This window comes from Panicum hallii, chromosome 6 (genome assembly GCF_002211085.1).
Source record: "Panicum hallii strain FIL2 chromosome 6, PHallii_v3.1, whole genome shotgun sequence".
Taxonomy (NCBI): domain Eukaryota; kingdom Viridiplantae; phylum Streptophyta; class Magnoliopsida; order Poales; family Poaceae; genus Panicum; species Panicum hallii.
In genome coordinates, this window is record NC_038047.1 from 32,370,200 (window position 1) to 32,384,922 (window position 14,723).

Consider the following 14,723-nt stretch of genomic DNA (forward strand, 5'->3'; position numbering starts at 1 on the left):
AGTCTCTTGAATTGTTGATTCTACAATTTTTATCGTGCAACTAATTTCAGTTTTTCAGACCATGTCAATTCAACTAGAATGAGATAAGTAATTTGTTTTTAACGAGGGCAAACATTGGCTCTCTCTTTCACTGCTGTAGTTTATGGACAAAGCTTTGTTGTTTTTGAATTCGCTCCATGTCTGGACGTTTCCCACTCCAACTGTTGTCCAACATACAGAAACACCCAGTTTGTAAAGCATCGGAAAGATAAGATGTGGCGCAATTTATCAACGGGAAGACGACACATTTTGTTAGCTAGGGCCGGGGATCCCACCACTATCCAGCACCCACGTCCGGGCTCACGAGGACTTCATTCACCTCTTTCGACCGGAGTCGCGCACTCGCCCTCGTTTCGTCGTGCTCTTCGATTCCAAGGCGACCTCGGCGGCACTCCGGCGTTGTCTTCCCCGACGGCTGGTATGCTCACTGCTTCCCATCCCCGTCTGCTCCTCTCCTCGCCGTTCCCTTCCTCGCTCCTCCTCCCCGTCCACTTCGGGCTTAGGGTTTTGCATGTTGCATCGCCTGGCCTTGTGCGAGATCTTCGGTGAAATTATCGATTTGGGGTGTTGGATTTCAGCAAGGCGGAGGACGAGCTCCTGCCCTGAAGAATTCGCGGCTGCTGTGCCGATTCTGATATGCCATCTCCGTTTCTTGAAAGTGGTTGAGCAGCACCAGCACTGCTCCATAATTTCTCGAGATTTGCTGCGTGGTCGCCTCCTCGCGCCGCTGAATACACTGAAAAGCGCAGGCCCGCGAGCAGAGACTCTGAGTGATTCGTTGCTAAATCTGAAATTTTGCTCTACTCTACGAGCCTCTGATGCTAGGCTCGGATTCATTCCATTGCTGGATCAGAGTCAAATCGGTACAGCTCGACCAGAGTTTTGGCGGCTCGGTGCACGAATCAGAGGAAATCCATCATGATCTGAGATTTCTCCAGGAAAGCCTCTCCCTATTTCAGATCCAGCGCTTTGGCTCGATGTTGGCTAATCCACAATCCCCTCTCTAGTCTGTAACCCTAACAACGGAGCGCAAGGTCAGGCACGACGACGTGCTCAGCGGCACCAAATTAAAACTGCGTTCAGCGCGGTAGCCGGCTGGCGGCAAGCTAAGCAATTGCAGTACACGCCTACATACCTGCTACTCTCGTAGTACTAAATCAATGGAATAGATTGGGAGGAAAACGGATTTGAAGGTGATTGCACACCTCAAAGAATGGAAAGATCTGTCAGCCATTCCTATAGATTCTACCATCATTTTTCTTCTTACGGGCATTTACGTACAGGTTCATCTTCAGTTTTGCCCACAGCTTTGGCTAACAATTTCTTAACGTAATTTACTGATTTGCGACATAGAATTGTTAAGCAAGGGAGCAAATGGAGATATTTTTGGCAAATTTCTAATTTGTTTGTTGAGTTTACAATATTTGGAGATATTAGTGTAGTTTCAATGTTTCATGATCTCATATTGTCTTGCTTACACGTGATTGTGTTTATTTATGCCATACGAATTTTCTTATGTGTTAAATTAAATGAAGACATTAAGTTCATGTGAAACTGTATGAAATAGTTTTATCTTGTCTTGCTTAATCTATCTCTTTTGTGGTGAAGTTTTTCCGCTCCAAGTTTACTAATTCGATCCATATGTTTACTAAGAATCTGGTCATATCCTTAAGAATTCTTAAACTAGAAATGGTATATATGCCTGGAATATATTGCAACAAATATGGGCTCGTACTTTTAAATACACGCTTGAAATGAGATAAGGTGAGATTGGTATTTAATGGGCTCGCGATCTCAAGGCATCATATCTCATTTATGATTGAATGTGGAGCTATACAGTAACATGATACTTGTATTTCAGATTATATATTTGAGGAATCAGTATATTGGTTTTGCAACTAACCCTTGTATAAGTGATAATTTTTTGGCATGTATTTTTGAATTTTTGGGCGATCGATCTCATTTCTTTTCATTTGTGTGAAGGTTGAAAACTGCTTCTTTCGTTTTGAGAGCAAGTCGCTGGACAAAATGGAGGAAATCAATGGTGCAACCTCAACTACTGCAGCTTCTGCTCCATCTCATGATATGGCGCTCGTTATGGTTGCTTGTCCTGTTGTTGATGCTGACACTGCCCGAGTTGCAGTCCCCGAACAGACACTGGAATCTTTCTGGACATCTTGTGATAAGTGTGGATTCCAATTCGAATGTGAATTAAAATATCTAGACCACTTAATGAAGTGTCAAATGTGTTATACTGCATTCGTGGCAAAGGAGACGGTCGGTCGTGCTCATAGAAAGAATAAATGTGTTGTTCACAAGGGCAAGGTTGCAGGAAAACGATTGCTGGCTCTTCAACCTACAGAGAGTGCAAGTGTTCCTGAGAGTTTTCATCCAATAGAAGGTGATGGAGCCTTCATGAAATCAGGACACAAAAAGAAAATGAAAGATCTGATTAAGCCACCTGGTGCTGACTACAAGGTGCAATGATTTCTGTATTATTTTTTTGTTTTCTAGTTATATATCCATATAGTTTCTTTTTTCTAATTGGCATGATCTCCTAGCTTTCATATCTTGATATCGATACAAGTAAAAGAAGGCATGATATAATTTGCAGTACTTAAACCATGAGAATAGTAAGTTTTTTTGTACTATTCAGCACACTGTTACAAAAATAACTAGCAAGCTATACTACTACTTTTTTTTTTACAAGCGTAGCAAGCTGTCTTACTGCCAAATTAACTGGTTTACACATCCATTTTACATATTCATCACATGATGCATTTTTTTTATAAGTTGATGGAACTGGATTTGTTGAGTTCTGAATGTTTGTATTTCCCACAGTCAACCATATAATTTGTGATTGGGTGGTACTTTATGTTTTATCAATGATAACCGAATAGTAACATAATAGATTTGCTATATCATTTTTATCCAGGCTGCAGAAGATGACTGTATTGAAAAGCCACCAGAGCCTCAAGGAATACCAAAGGAAGCTTGTCCTGAAGCTGTTGTTGCAGAATTAAAAAGAATACCAGACTTGGCCCGTGATGATTTCCTCAAGGCCTTCAATATACTTAGACGCAATGATTTTGAGTTCAGAATACTTGTAGCATTTCCAATGGAGTTAAAGAAGGAATGGCTACTGAAGGAAATCAAGAAGCGAAACTGCTAACCTAATGATGGAGCAGCATATATATATGATGCTTGAGACTTTCTCTATATCATTGGTACTGTTAGGTGACTTAGTTCGATGTTGTCAGCTGCTCTAGATTTTACCTTTTGGTTTTTCTTGCCAGAATTGTATATTTCTTGGATCAAATTTGGTGTACCATTATTATGTGTACTTTAATATGTTGGTTTGGTCATATCTATTAGGCTGATTTGGGTGCGATTTTAGAACTATTTGTACATGTGGGTTCCATGGTAGTGGTTCGCTTCTAAGTTCTCCCAAATTTGCATGAAATTCTACAAAATTTGATGTTACTCTTTTCTTTTAAATGTCTAGCTAAGCTGTATAGGTGATCAGCTATATACCATATTTTTGTGCTAGTTTGAGCAAAAATATCTAAAGTTTTGCACTTTTAGTAATTATATTTGCTTTCGAAAGGCCATGGAAAAAATCAATATAAAGGATGCTTGTAACTCATTAGCGCTGCGCATTATTTACCTGCGTTCCTTTAGTAATATTTTTTTCTTGAGGAAGTGGGTACCAATGGTAATGGCTTTTTTCCCACAGCAGCACAAATAATAATTGCTTTCAATTTTCAAGCATTCTGTCATGATAGATGTAAAAAGTATGATGAAGGTAGGTTTTAAAGAATTAAAGTTGTTAATGATATAGATTAAACTCTATCCATTTCAAAGTAGAAGCCAGCATTTGACTTTTGGCACCTTCTACTATACAACTTATATACGTCAGTGGCTCAACTACAGGGGCAGCAACTGCAAGCAAGCAGTCTCATCCTATAATTATTTGCTAAAGCTTCCAGAGTGCAATTCTTGAAATGTGCGCATCCCTTATGGAACTTGGAAATGTTGCTTGTTGCATCTGCTGATCCATAATGGTTGCAGCCACTAATACCAGTTGAACCCCCACATGATCCCATTGCTTTCTTACCAAGGAAATAGGCAAGGATCGAAATATGTACCATTACATCGAGTTCAGCTTGGGCTTGTCTATCCCACTATGGCCACGTCATCGTTGCTTAATCTGTCTTCACCTAGTCAAGTAATAACTGTCTGTCATTATTTATTATAAATTATTTGATTGATTGTTAAGCATAGAACAAACCACTACGAAGAAATCAGTAATTCATGATGATGGTGGGCCACTAAAAGAGTCTGCAACGTATTATTATTGACAAGTTCCAGTAAAGCAGCTGACACACTAATGACACTCAATCCCTGTGAAGTTGGCTTCTGCAGAACAGCCCATGTACACTACACCAAAATAGCTCAATTTCGTCGGCCAAATTTATTTTCGTCGGCCTATGGCAAGCCAACAAAAACCACTAAATTAGTTCGTCGGCCTACCCAAGCTGATGAAATTAAATTTATGCTTCAGGTACTATGCAAGTTTGATATTTTTCAAGTCGATGTGCACTTTTCATTGCTATAAGATACTTGATCTATTATTGGTTTCTAAAAAATGTTAGCGGCTACCCTTGGATCACAATTTAATCTACCACCTCTTCCTTTGTCTCCTCCACCACCGCCGACTTTTGTACCATACATGCATCTACCATCTCCACAAGTGGTAATTCTTTCGTATAACTAGCAATGCTTAAATTTTCTTATATATATATGTACTATATACATTTAACTTTGTCTATAACTAGGATTCGACGAGTAGTCATCCTCGAGGAGTTTCTGGCAGTCCGTCCATACCATCATCAACAGCGCATAACATTTCTAGAGGTGGCGGTGCTAGTAGATATAATATTACCCCTCATTGATTTGTGCTTTTGGGTTTGGTTGACATATTGTTGTCGGTCAAAATCCGCCGGCGAGCAGCGACAGGCAACACGAGGAGCCGGGAGGCTCCCGGGACTGCTGGTGGGCCCCGGCCCTCGGTCAACGACCCGAGATCAGGCACACGCCCTGGCTTGGAGTCGCTAGGCATGCCACCTGACCCTGTACCTGATTAGGAAGGTGTTACATGTTAGTTTCCTGCATGCACAGACACATGTAAACGTTAGCCCGAGCCATAATCGGCTCATTAGATGCTTCCCGGTATCGGCTGTAAAGAGCCGATTGTGTTCAATACCGGATCGGATCTATGAATGAGGCAAATATGTCCAATAACAGTACAAACTTCACTCCATAAACATTAAGCTAATCCAATCTACGACAGTTAAAGCTCTCACTGTGTAATCAGAACATCCTACACGTAATTGAGCCTAACAGATACAAAAGGACAGCAACGCAACAACCTAAACAGAGGCCTAACAACCAACCCGAAAGCCGATTCTCGGAACAATCCCTCTCTAAGCTATTACAAGATACCAATCATACTGCCGAAACTTTCAACTCGTTTGTAGGGCCTAATTATGCAGATATTAAACTAAATCTCTGATGATCAAAGACTAACTATAATAGATTAGATCTACTAAATAAGAACAGAGCAAGATACCGCCCCCGTACCCAAACTTAGGTACGATAGCAGCTAAACGCTTATAGATAATGAACAGAACATAATTAAAACCTAGAGAAGACTAATCATTATTCTACACGCGTTGAGATAACTAGTGCTACTCGCCATCAACAATGCTTCAGAACAAGAAACACAAACATAAACAAGTAAGGACAACGCTGCCCGATCACGCAGGACGTGACCGGGGCTGCACGGCACTTACCCGAGAAACCCTAGAACAGGGGAGGCGATGCGCCAGGAGTTGTTGATGAACGATTGATTCCCTATTGTTTACCCATGATACATATTTATAGTCCGTAGACTTTCCTTTCTTAACCAACCCTAACCAAACACGACACAAATCTTAACTATCTCTATCTAAACTGTTTAAGCATACCTACCTAGCTAGATACATGGCCTCCCTGGGCCCAAAACATCTGCACAGGGTCCGATTCGCAAGCCCATTATAATTATCCTTCCAATCCATCTTGCTCCACGGCCCACATCCAGCCTGACTAAATTATAGCGATAACACATGCCCCCCTGATTTCGGTAATGATAATTCTGAAACCATCTCCTTTTTAATCGCCTCAACTCTTCGACTTCTGCATTCCGTATAGACGTGCCTCTTCAACTTCTAGGGGATATGACCGCTCCACATCAGGCTCCTTGGGAACCGTTATAGTGCCGATTCACCTTCCGCTTTTGCCTTTATAAACTTACCCCCAGCAACTTTCTTAATCGTCTTCTTTCTTCAGCCACTGACAAACACATCCAAACCACTCTTTCCTCCTCTTGCAATGGCCTCTTCCTCTTCCTCTGCCTCTTCTGTTATTTCCTTTGAATCTGAATCCTCCCGAGAGCCCACTCCAGAATACGATCCGATAGCTGCCTACGAGATCCTTGCTCCCCTGCATTGGGATGCAGAGGAGTGGGACTTCCAATCCCAGTCAGAGGATGACGAATCCCTAACCGACGACGAAGATCTCAGACTTCTTCTTGGAGCCGAGCTGGAGGAGGACGACGAAGACGGCGCATCCTAGGGAGAAGAGCTCTCCTCCTCGGAAGAAAAAGCCGATTCCTCCTCAACCGAAGAAGACTTAGTAACAGGTAACTTCCTGCTTGGCGAATCATCAGAAGATGCCACTGAGGACGACGAGGACACCGAGGATGAAGGCAACTTCACCAGCAGTAGCAGCGGAGATGATGATAGCAATGGTAGCAGTGACAATAGTGATGTCAGCACAGCTCCACCGACCAAGCGCTGCAAGACCTCTGGCGTTTACTGGTGGTAGACTGTAGCACTAAGCCGATAGATCGGCTCTAGGAGCAATCGGCTCCCCTTTACTTACTTCCTCGTTGTAAATAAAATTCCCTTTTCCGTCCATGATTTCTTTAAACAAAACGATCCGTTAAGAGCCGATGGCAACGCATCGGTTCCCTTCCTTAGAATATGCCGATCCGGACTTGAACCGGGTCTTCAATTCATTTCATTCTCCGCCCGAACCCAAACCTTCTTCAAGATAGATCTCTGAAGATTCCCAAAATCTGGGTTTCCTTCCAAAAATCCCTTTTGCTCATAAACCCTAGCCACGAGATTCTCCTCTGAGCCTCAGAATACGCGCTCAATCCTGCGCCGCCAACCCTAGATCTATTCCCTAAGTTCTTGACTTCATCAGGGTTCCCGATGGCGGAGTCTTCGAGTACTGGCGTGAATGTCTTCGGTCTGAAGGTAAAACTCCAGCCTCTATTAATTTAATGCGGTAATTACAAGATTCATTGCGTTGTTAAATGACCTCTTCTTCGACTACTTTGTCTTTCGTGTGTCTTTTAAGGCTTCCGATATCCTCTTACCGTATCCTTCTTCCCCCAATTCTTTCTGTCTTGGGCCTCGTTCTTACGAGAAGCCCATAGATCTAATTTCTTGCGAGGCTAATCGAATCCCCTTCGTGAGTCAAGACATAGATCTAGACTCTTGGTCCGATAGCCTTCGCGCTTGGCCAAATCCTCCAGAGGGCTGGGTAGCTTGGTATAACAGAGTGGCGAACACCTACCAACCTTTATGGGAATCCATAGGGATAATCGATGCCCTGTCTCTATCTCTTTCCCCTCTTGAAAAGAATGAGAACCTTCTGAAGATCATTGGCTATTTTTGGTCTGATGCCTTGAACTGTTTCCTCTTCGGACATGGTCCAATGACTCCAACTCTTTTAGATGTTATGATGATTACGGCTTGGACATCTCATCATCTTGTCCCTCTGCTTATAGGCTTTCTGTAGTCCCCTTCAAACTGTCTTCCAAAACAGAGTGCACAAACTGGAGCGCCTATCTAAACCAACATCTGAAAATAAAGGGACCTGTGACAGAGAAAGAACACACAGCCTTCCTGAATCTATGGCTAGAACACTTTCTCTTCTGTGGCCCTTCACTTGCTCCAACCAAGAACTATCTTCCTCTGGTGTATGAGCTGGCCAAAGGTTATACTATTGGCCTTGGTAAATTGTTCCTTGGAGAAATCTACAGATACCTTCATCTGATGACCTCGAGTCTTCTTTCGTAGAAAAAGCTTAGGACTGGTGGTCCCTGGTGGTTCATCCAGCTATGGGCTCACCTTTACTTCCAAGACTTCATCCCAAATTTCCCCTCTCTGGCCAACAACTCTTTTCCCGACCAGAGCGGGAGACAAATCCGATGCACCAGCTTCGGACAGGCCTTATATAGTCTCCCTGGTGGGAAGTTAAATCCTTCAGACGCCTCAAGATGGTTTAGGGTTTCTTACAAAGGTCTGGACAACCCAATCTTCCTCCCGTATGCTGATTCTGAAATCTTTGAGAACCTAGCCACGTTCCAATTAGCTGACTTCGCCCATGATATCGACACCAGGCGTCTATACTCGATCATGATTCATCCTTGCCTCCTCCCAGTCGGCATGAGCACTTCCAACCGGATCATCAAATCAGGATATGAATTTTACCAGCCGGTCGTAGCACCCGGCAGTTTGGTTTTGGGCAAGTGCCTCCACATTTCCTCCTTCATCATCTAACATCAAATAGAGTGGACCTTCCTGACGCCGTCACCACCCAAAGATGCTACAGTCTGTTTTCAGACCTTTCCATCCCGATTCCTATCGACCTTGCCTTTATTTCTTCGGCTGTTGACTTTGAGGACTGGTGGTTGATGTGGAAGACTCATGTTTTCTGGAGAGCGTTGGGGCCAATGCTGCAACAAATTCACGCTGAGTATGAAATCCCTGAAGGAGAGGTATTACTGTTCGCCTATCGTTCCTCCTTTTGACCTTACTGAATCTTTCTGATTCCATTTTCTCTTTCTGCAGCAGGAAGATGGCCCAGAGCCCAAGAATGATGACGGATCTGTCTTCCAGTTCTCGCCAATTGCCCCTGTGGTTCTCTTTGGCAAAAACGCACCTCCTCCTTTGAAAAGTATCATGCAGATCCAGCCCAACACCGCAAAGCTGACCCCCAAGCGGAGACGATCTTCTGACGTTGTTGCCCCCCGGGCTCGTGCTAAGACGAGGAAGGTGCTTGTCAGGAAAATCCGGAAAGCAGCTGGGCCATCTTCCCCCAGTCAAGAAACTTCAGTCGTTAGCCAGGTTTGGATCACCTTTTTGGTAGTTGCCCCTCTGTTATGTACATTCTTCTTAATCACACTTGCTTTTCTTGCAGCCCGTTGTTGTGGACATTTCCAATGGGGAGGAACCCCCGTGCCAAAAAGATTCAGCTTTAGAGGTTCCAGAGGATGTTGAAGCACTTATCAATGCTCTAATTACTCTTCGTGATCCTCTCCCAACAGCTCTGGAAGGCCCTTCGGCACTGATTGATACACCAGTCATCCCACAAGGTCTGCCGGAGCCTATTGTGGCCGCGTCGGTCGTTACTTCCTCTTTGGAGAGGCCAGCTGTTGCCTCAGCGACTGACAATCTTCCTTTAGAAGGGACGCGCCTGCCAAAGCCGACTGCTGCTTCATCGGCTGCCACTCCTCCTTCTGAAAAGGTGACCCCCCGAGAGCCGACCTTTGCTTCTCCTGCTATCGACGTTCCTCCTCCAGAAGGGACGCGCCTTCAAGAGCCGATCGCTTCTTCATCGGCTGTTGCTACTTCCCTCCTAGGACAGGTGTGTTTTACTCCCAGGTCGTTTTCGTTCCTTTCTATGCTGCTCTACTCACATGCCTCCTTTCAGAGCCTGAACCTCTCAGAATTGCTTGCGTTTGATCCTGCGTCCATCGGGTCGGCCATACTAGAAGCCGATGATTCTCAACCGGACTCAACTAGCGTTGCCAGTCCGCTTCTCTGTATGAAGGATCTTCTGTCAGGTTCGATCGACGTCCTGGTCCAGGATTCCAGCGCGGTAAAGCGGATCCTTGATGAGGTCAACTCCCAGCTTCCCGTGGGTCTTCAAGTCAAGCTCTTGCCGGCTGGGCACCTCCCTTCCTTTCGGGTAAAAGTAGCAGAAGCTCGCCATAGGATTGAGACCCGTCGCTCTCAATCCCCCTTGAGAACCAATATTGCCGAGCGGTGTCAGTCGATCAACAAGAAGAAAGCTGCTCTGGATGCCAAGGCTGACACATCTGTTTCTGCCCAACGGCTTCTTCTTCTGGAGAAAGATCTAGAGGATCTCGAGGCCAAAGTCCGAGCCACCAAGCAGCGCATCCAAGAAGAAAAAGACCTTATTGCAAGCTCCAAACGGGAGGCAGAAGCCCCGGCCGCTGAACTGAAGGTAGATCTGGCCGAGCTGAGTGCTCTGAGCAAATAGGTGATGCCGGGAATGGACGAGGAGGATGAAGCAGTGATCGCTGAAGTTGATCGTGTCCGTCTTGACGCCATTTCCGCCATTGATGAGTTCCTTCAGAAAACCTGTTTCTTTAACAGATAAACTTTGTGTGCATACATTTTAACTCTAAAGTCGATGGTCACACATTAGCTGTTCAGTGATCCCATTATGTTGATTACTTCAGAAAATTCTAGAGTCGATGGTCTTACATCGGCTATTTTGACAACTTACGAAATGCTTTTCTTTAACGTGTGGGCCAACCATACGCATCGGCCTCCTTTCTTCGTTCTTATTTTGCCATACGTCATCGGTTTCGCAGACTCGGGCCATCGAGCTCTATTGGTTTGCACCTTTCCGTACAACTCCGGCGCTGCCTTACTCAGGCCCATCGGTCACATCGGCTTATAGCCTGATGCATGACATCGGCTTTACTACTCATCAACGAACTTGCTTGGGAAGTATCTCTTGAGATGTTGACCGTTGACTGCCACCGGGAACTTGACACCTTCCAATTCTTCAAGCATATATGCATTCCCAGGTAAAACTTGGTCAACCCTATATGGCCCATGCCAGTTTGGGGACCACTTGCCATACGTTGCGTCCTTAGTTCCCAATGGTAGTACTGCTTACCAAACCAAATCTTCTACATGGAATTCCTTCGGCTTGACCTTCTTATTATACGTGTGGGCTACTTTGACCTTATTTTCCTTGATCTTCTCAAGTGACCAAAGCCTGAGCTCCGTGAGGTCCTCAACATTGTCATTCATCAGAGTAGCATATTCTTCAGCTGTTAAATCATTCTGGAACTCTACGCGCCTCGATCCAGCCGTAATTTCCCATGGTAACACAGCCTCTTGCTCGTAGACTAAGTGATAAGGGGAAGTTTTCGTCACCCCATTGACAAGATATATGGTATACCCACAATGCCTCTGATAAGACCTCATGCCAACGTCTAGGGTACTCATCAATCTTCCTCTTAATAAACTTGATGAGGCTCTGATTTTATAGGAATTGCTTCTACCCACTTGGTGAAGTAATCCGTGATGGCCAAAATGAACTGGTGGCCTTTGCTGGATGGAGGATTAATTTTGCCGATCATGTCCATGCCCAGCCTCTGAACGGCCATGGTTTAATAATGGGGTTCATCACTGATGCTGGTACCATCTGAATCATCCCGAACCTCTGACATGCTTGACATCCTTTATAATACTTAAAACAATCCTCAAGCATGGTGGGCCAATAGTACCCTGACCGCCTAATTCAGCCACTTCATTTTGTGAGCCGATTGATGAGTCCCGTAGGTTCCTTCATGGACTTCATCTAAGAGCTGATTGGATTCAACCGGCCCCAGGCATTTAAGCAACAACCCTTCCAAGGTCCTGTAGAACATGTCCTCCCCTATCAGGACATATCTCATGGCTTTATAACGTATCCTCTTGGGTGCCCCCGAGCCGAATCCTTCAAGTAATTGAAGATATCGGCTCTCCAATCCCCCTAGTCCAGTAGGTGCACATGATGATTGGATCCATCGACTTTCTACCCTGAAGCCAGTTGTGCCAAATCATTGGCCTCCGAGTTCCGAGCCCTAGGTATCCAATAGAAATTTATGTACCTGAATTGGGCTATCAATTCTTAGCATTGCACCCACAACGGAAAGAGTAGTTCACTCTCACACCTATATTCTTCTGTGAGTTGAGAGATGACCAATTTCGAGTCCTCGAAGACTTCCACCGCTTCAGCTCCGGCCTCAAGAAGCAATTCCATACCTTTATGCACCGCCTCATATTTTGCAAGATTATTTGTGCAAGTAGTAGGCAATCTGATTGAGAAAGAATACGTTGCCCCCCGAGGCGATACCAGCAGAATACCTATGCCACATCCACCTCCGCAAACTGACCCGTCGAAGTACATAGCCCAAGCTCGTACGGCAAGCGCTGCTATGTTGGTATTGACCCATTCAACAATAAGATCTGCTAACGCTTGCCCTTTGACCGCCTTCGTGGGTTGATATCGGATATTGAACTCTGACAATGCAAACATCCATTTTCCCAATCAGCCTTTCAACACAGGAGCCGATAGCATATGTTTTATAACATCCAATTTGCAGATAACAATTACCTCGGCCGATAATAGGATGTGACGAAGCTTGGTGCATGTAAAGAATAGGCAAAGGCACAATTTTTTGATATCTGGGTACCTTGTCTCTGCGTCCAGCATCCTTCTGCTGAGGTAGAATACAACCCTCTCTTTGTTGTCATGCACTTGTATTACTACCGATGCGATGGAGGTGTCACCAACTGATAAGTACACATAAAATGGCCTATCTTGTTGGGGTGGAACCAGCACAGGTGGTTTTGATAAATACTCCTTAATCTCTTCAAATGCCTGTTGCTGTTCTGCCCCCCATCAAAATTCTTCATTGGTTTTGATTTTCACCAACTCCATAAAAGGCTCGATTGGCCCAGAAAGATTAGAAATAAACCTCCTGACAAAGTTGATCTTGCCGATAAGCTGTTGGAGCTCCTTCTTCATAGTAGGTGGCACCATGGTGCGTACGGCTTCCTGACTTTTTAGGCCAATCTCGATCCCTCTTTCATGAACCAGAAAACCTAAAAATTGTCCAGCCGACATGCCAAAAGCACACTTCTTCGGGTTCATCCTAAGCCCGAACCTTCTAGTTCGTTCCAGAACCTGTCGTAAGTCCTCCAAGTGTCCTTTAATCGACGCGGACTTCACCACGACATCATCAATGTAAAATTCCTCCAATTTACCGATCAGGTCATGGAAAATATAGTTCATGGCACGCTGATATGTAGCGCCAGCATTCTTCGAACCAAAAGTCATGACCACGTATTCGAACAGACCCACCGCTCCAGGTACTCTGAATGCGGTTTTGTGTACATCCTCAGGGGCCATAAAAATCTGGTTATAACCAGCATTACCATTCATGAAACTCAAGATTTTGTGACCAGCAGCTGCATTGATCAGTGTCTCTGCAACAGGCATTGGGTACTCATCCTTTGGAGTAGCCCTGTTGAGGTCTCTAAAGTCCACGCAAACTTGCCATCGGCTGTCCTTCTTCTACACAGGTACAACGCTTGAAATCCACTCAGCATACCTGCAAGGCCTGATGAATCCTGCTTCTAACATTTTCTCCACCTCCTTTTTCACTTCGACAAGGACCTCGGCCTTCATCTATCGTGCTCGTTGCTGGAACAGTCGAAATCCACTTTTGAGTGGGAGCTGATGCTCAACTATGCGCCTATCCAACTCAGGCATCTCTGTGTAATCCCAGGCGAAGCAATCGGCATATTCTTTTAATAAAGCTATCATCGGCTCTCGCAAACATGAATGTAATTTCTTACTGACAAACATTGGCCGTGGCTTATCCCCAGGACCAATATCTATTTCTTCGAGTTTCTTCGAGCTCGTCAGCCGATGTGAACCCATATCCTAATTTTCCATCATCTCTTATGTGACACCCTAGGTGTAAAAATTAAAACACACTAGAAAAGAATGTGTAGTGTATGTATTTGAATTGTGTAAAATTGAATGAATGTGTGGAAATAAGGACTTAGCTGTAATTTTTCAAAAATATGAGTCCTTTTATGCAAAATATTTGAATTACAAAGGTAACTCTTAAAATTCACTAGGGGTCAAAGTGTAAAACTGATAGTCATCATTGCAGTACATGCAACTTGCAAGTAAGTCCAAAAATACATGAAAGTTACCTAACTAAGGACAAAAACTTTGAAAAGTTTGATTTGAGTCCAAAGTTTTTAAATAAAACTATATCCTCTGAGCTTTTGAAAATTTGAACCTTAAATAAAAGTTATAGAGTTTGAAAAGTTCTACAACTTCTATTTTAACCATTTTCTCATTTGAGCTTTGGAATAGAGAGAAACATTGGTTTTACATCGAGGTCCCTAGAGTTTTAAAGTTCACAACTTAGCCCCTGGCGCCCCCCCTTCTTCTTCCTCCTCTGCTTCCCCTCTGCCGCACCGCAGCATCACCGTAGGTCACCGTGCCGTGCCGCCCGAGGCCATCTCCTGCTTCTGGCCACCCCCACGCGTCGCCCCCGAGCCCGCCCACCGCCTCACCTCCCTCCTGCTGGCCTTCCCTGAGCGCGCCACGCTGCCGCCCGAGCAGCCAGAAGCTACTTGCCGTCGCCGCCGCAGCTCACCGTCGCTGCAGCTCTGCCGGTGCCATTTTCTACTCTAGTAGCTCCCACGCGTCGCCTCCAGGCCGGCCGCCGCTCTAGCTCC

The 14,723-nt window shown here is 44.7% G+C and overlaps 1 protein-coding gene across 1 annotated transcript; it reads left to right on the forward strand.

Moving 5' to 3' along the window:
- Window positions 1–373: 373 nt before the first annotated feature.
- LOC112898206 lies at window positions 374–3,211 on the forward strand. Its single transcript, XM_025966580.1, has 3 exons — window positions 374–457; window positions 2,023–2,517; window positions 2,975–3,211. Exons 2-3 carry the CDS (start codon window positions 2,068–2,070, stop codon window positions 3,209–3,211), a joined length of 687 nt encoding a protein of 228 aa, XP_025822365.1. The 5' UTR covers window positions 374–457; window positions 2,023–2,067.
- Window positions 3,212–14,723: the final 11,512 nt, after the last annotated feature.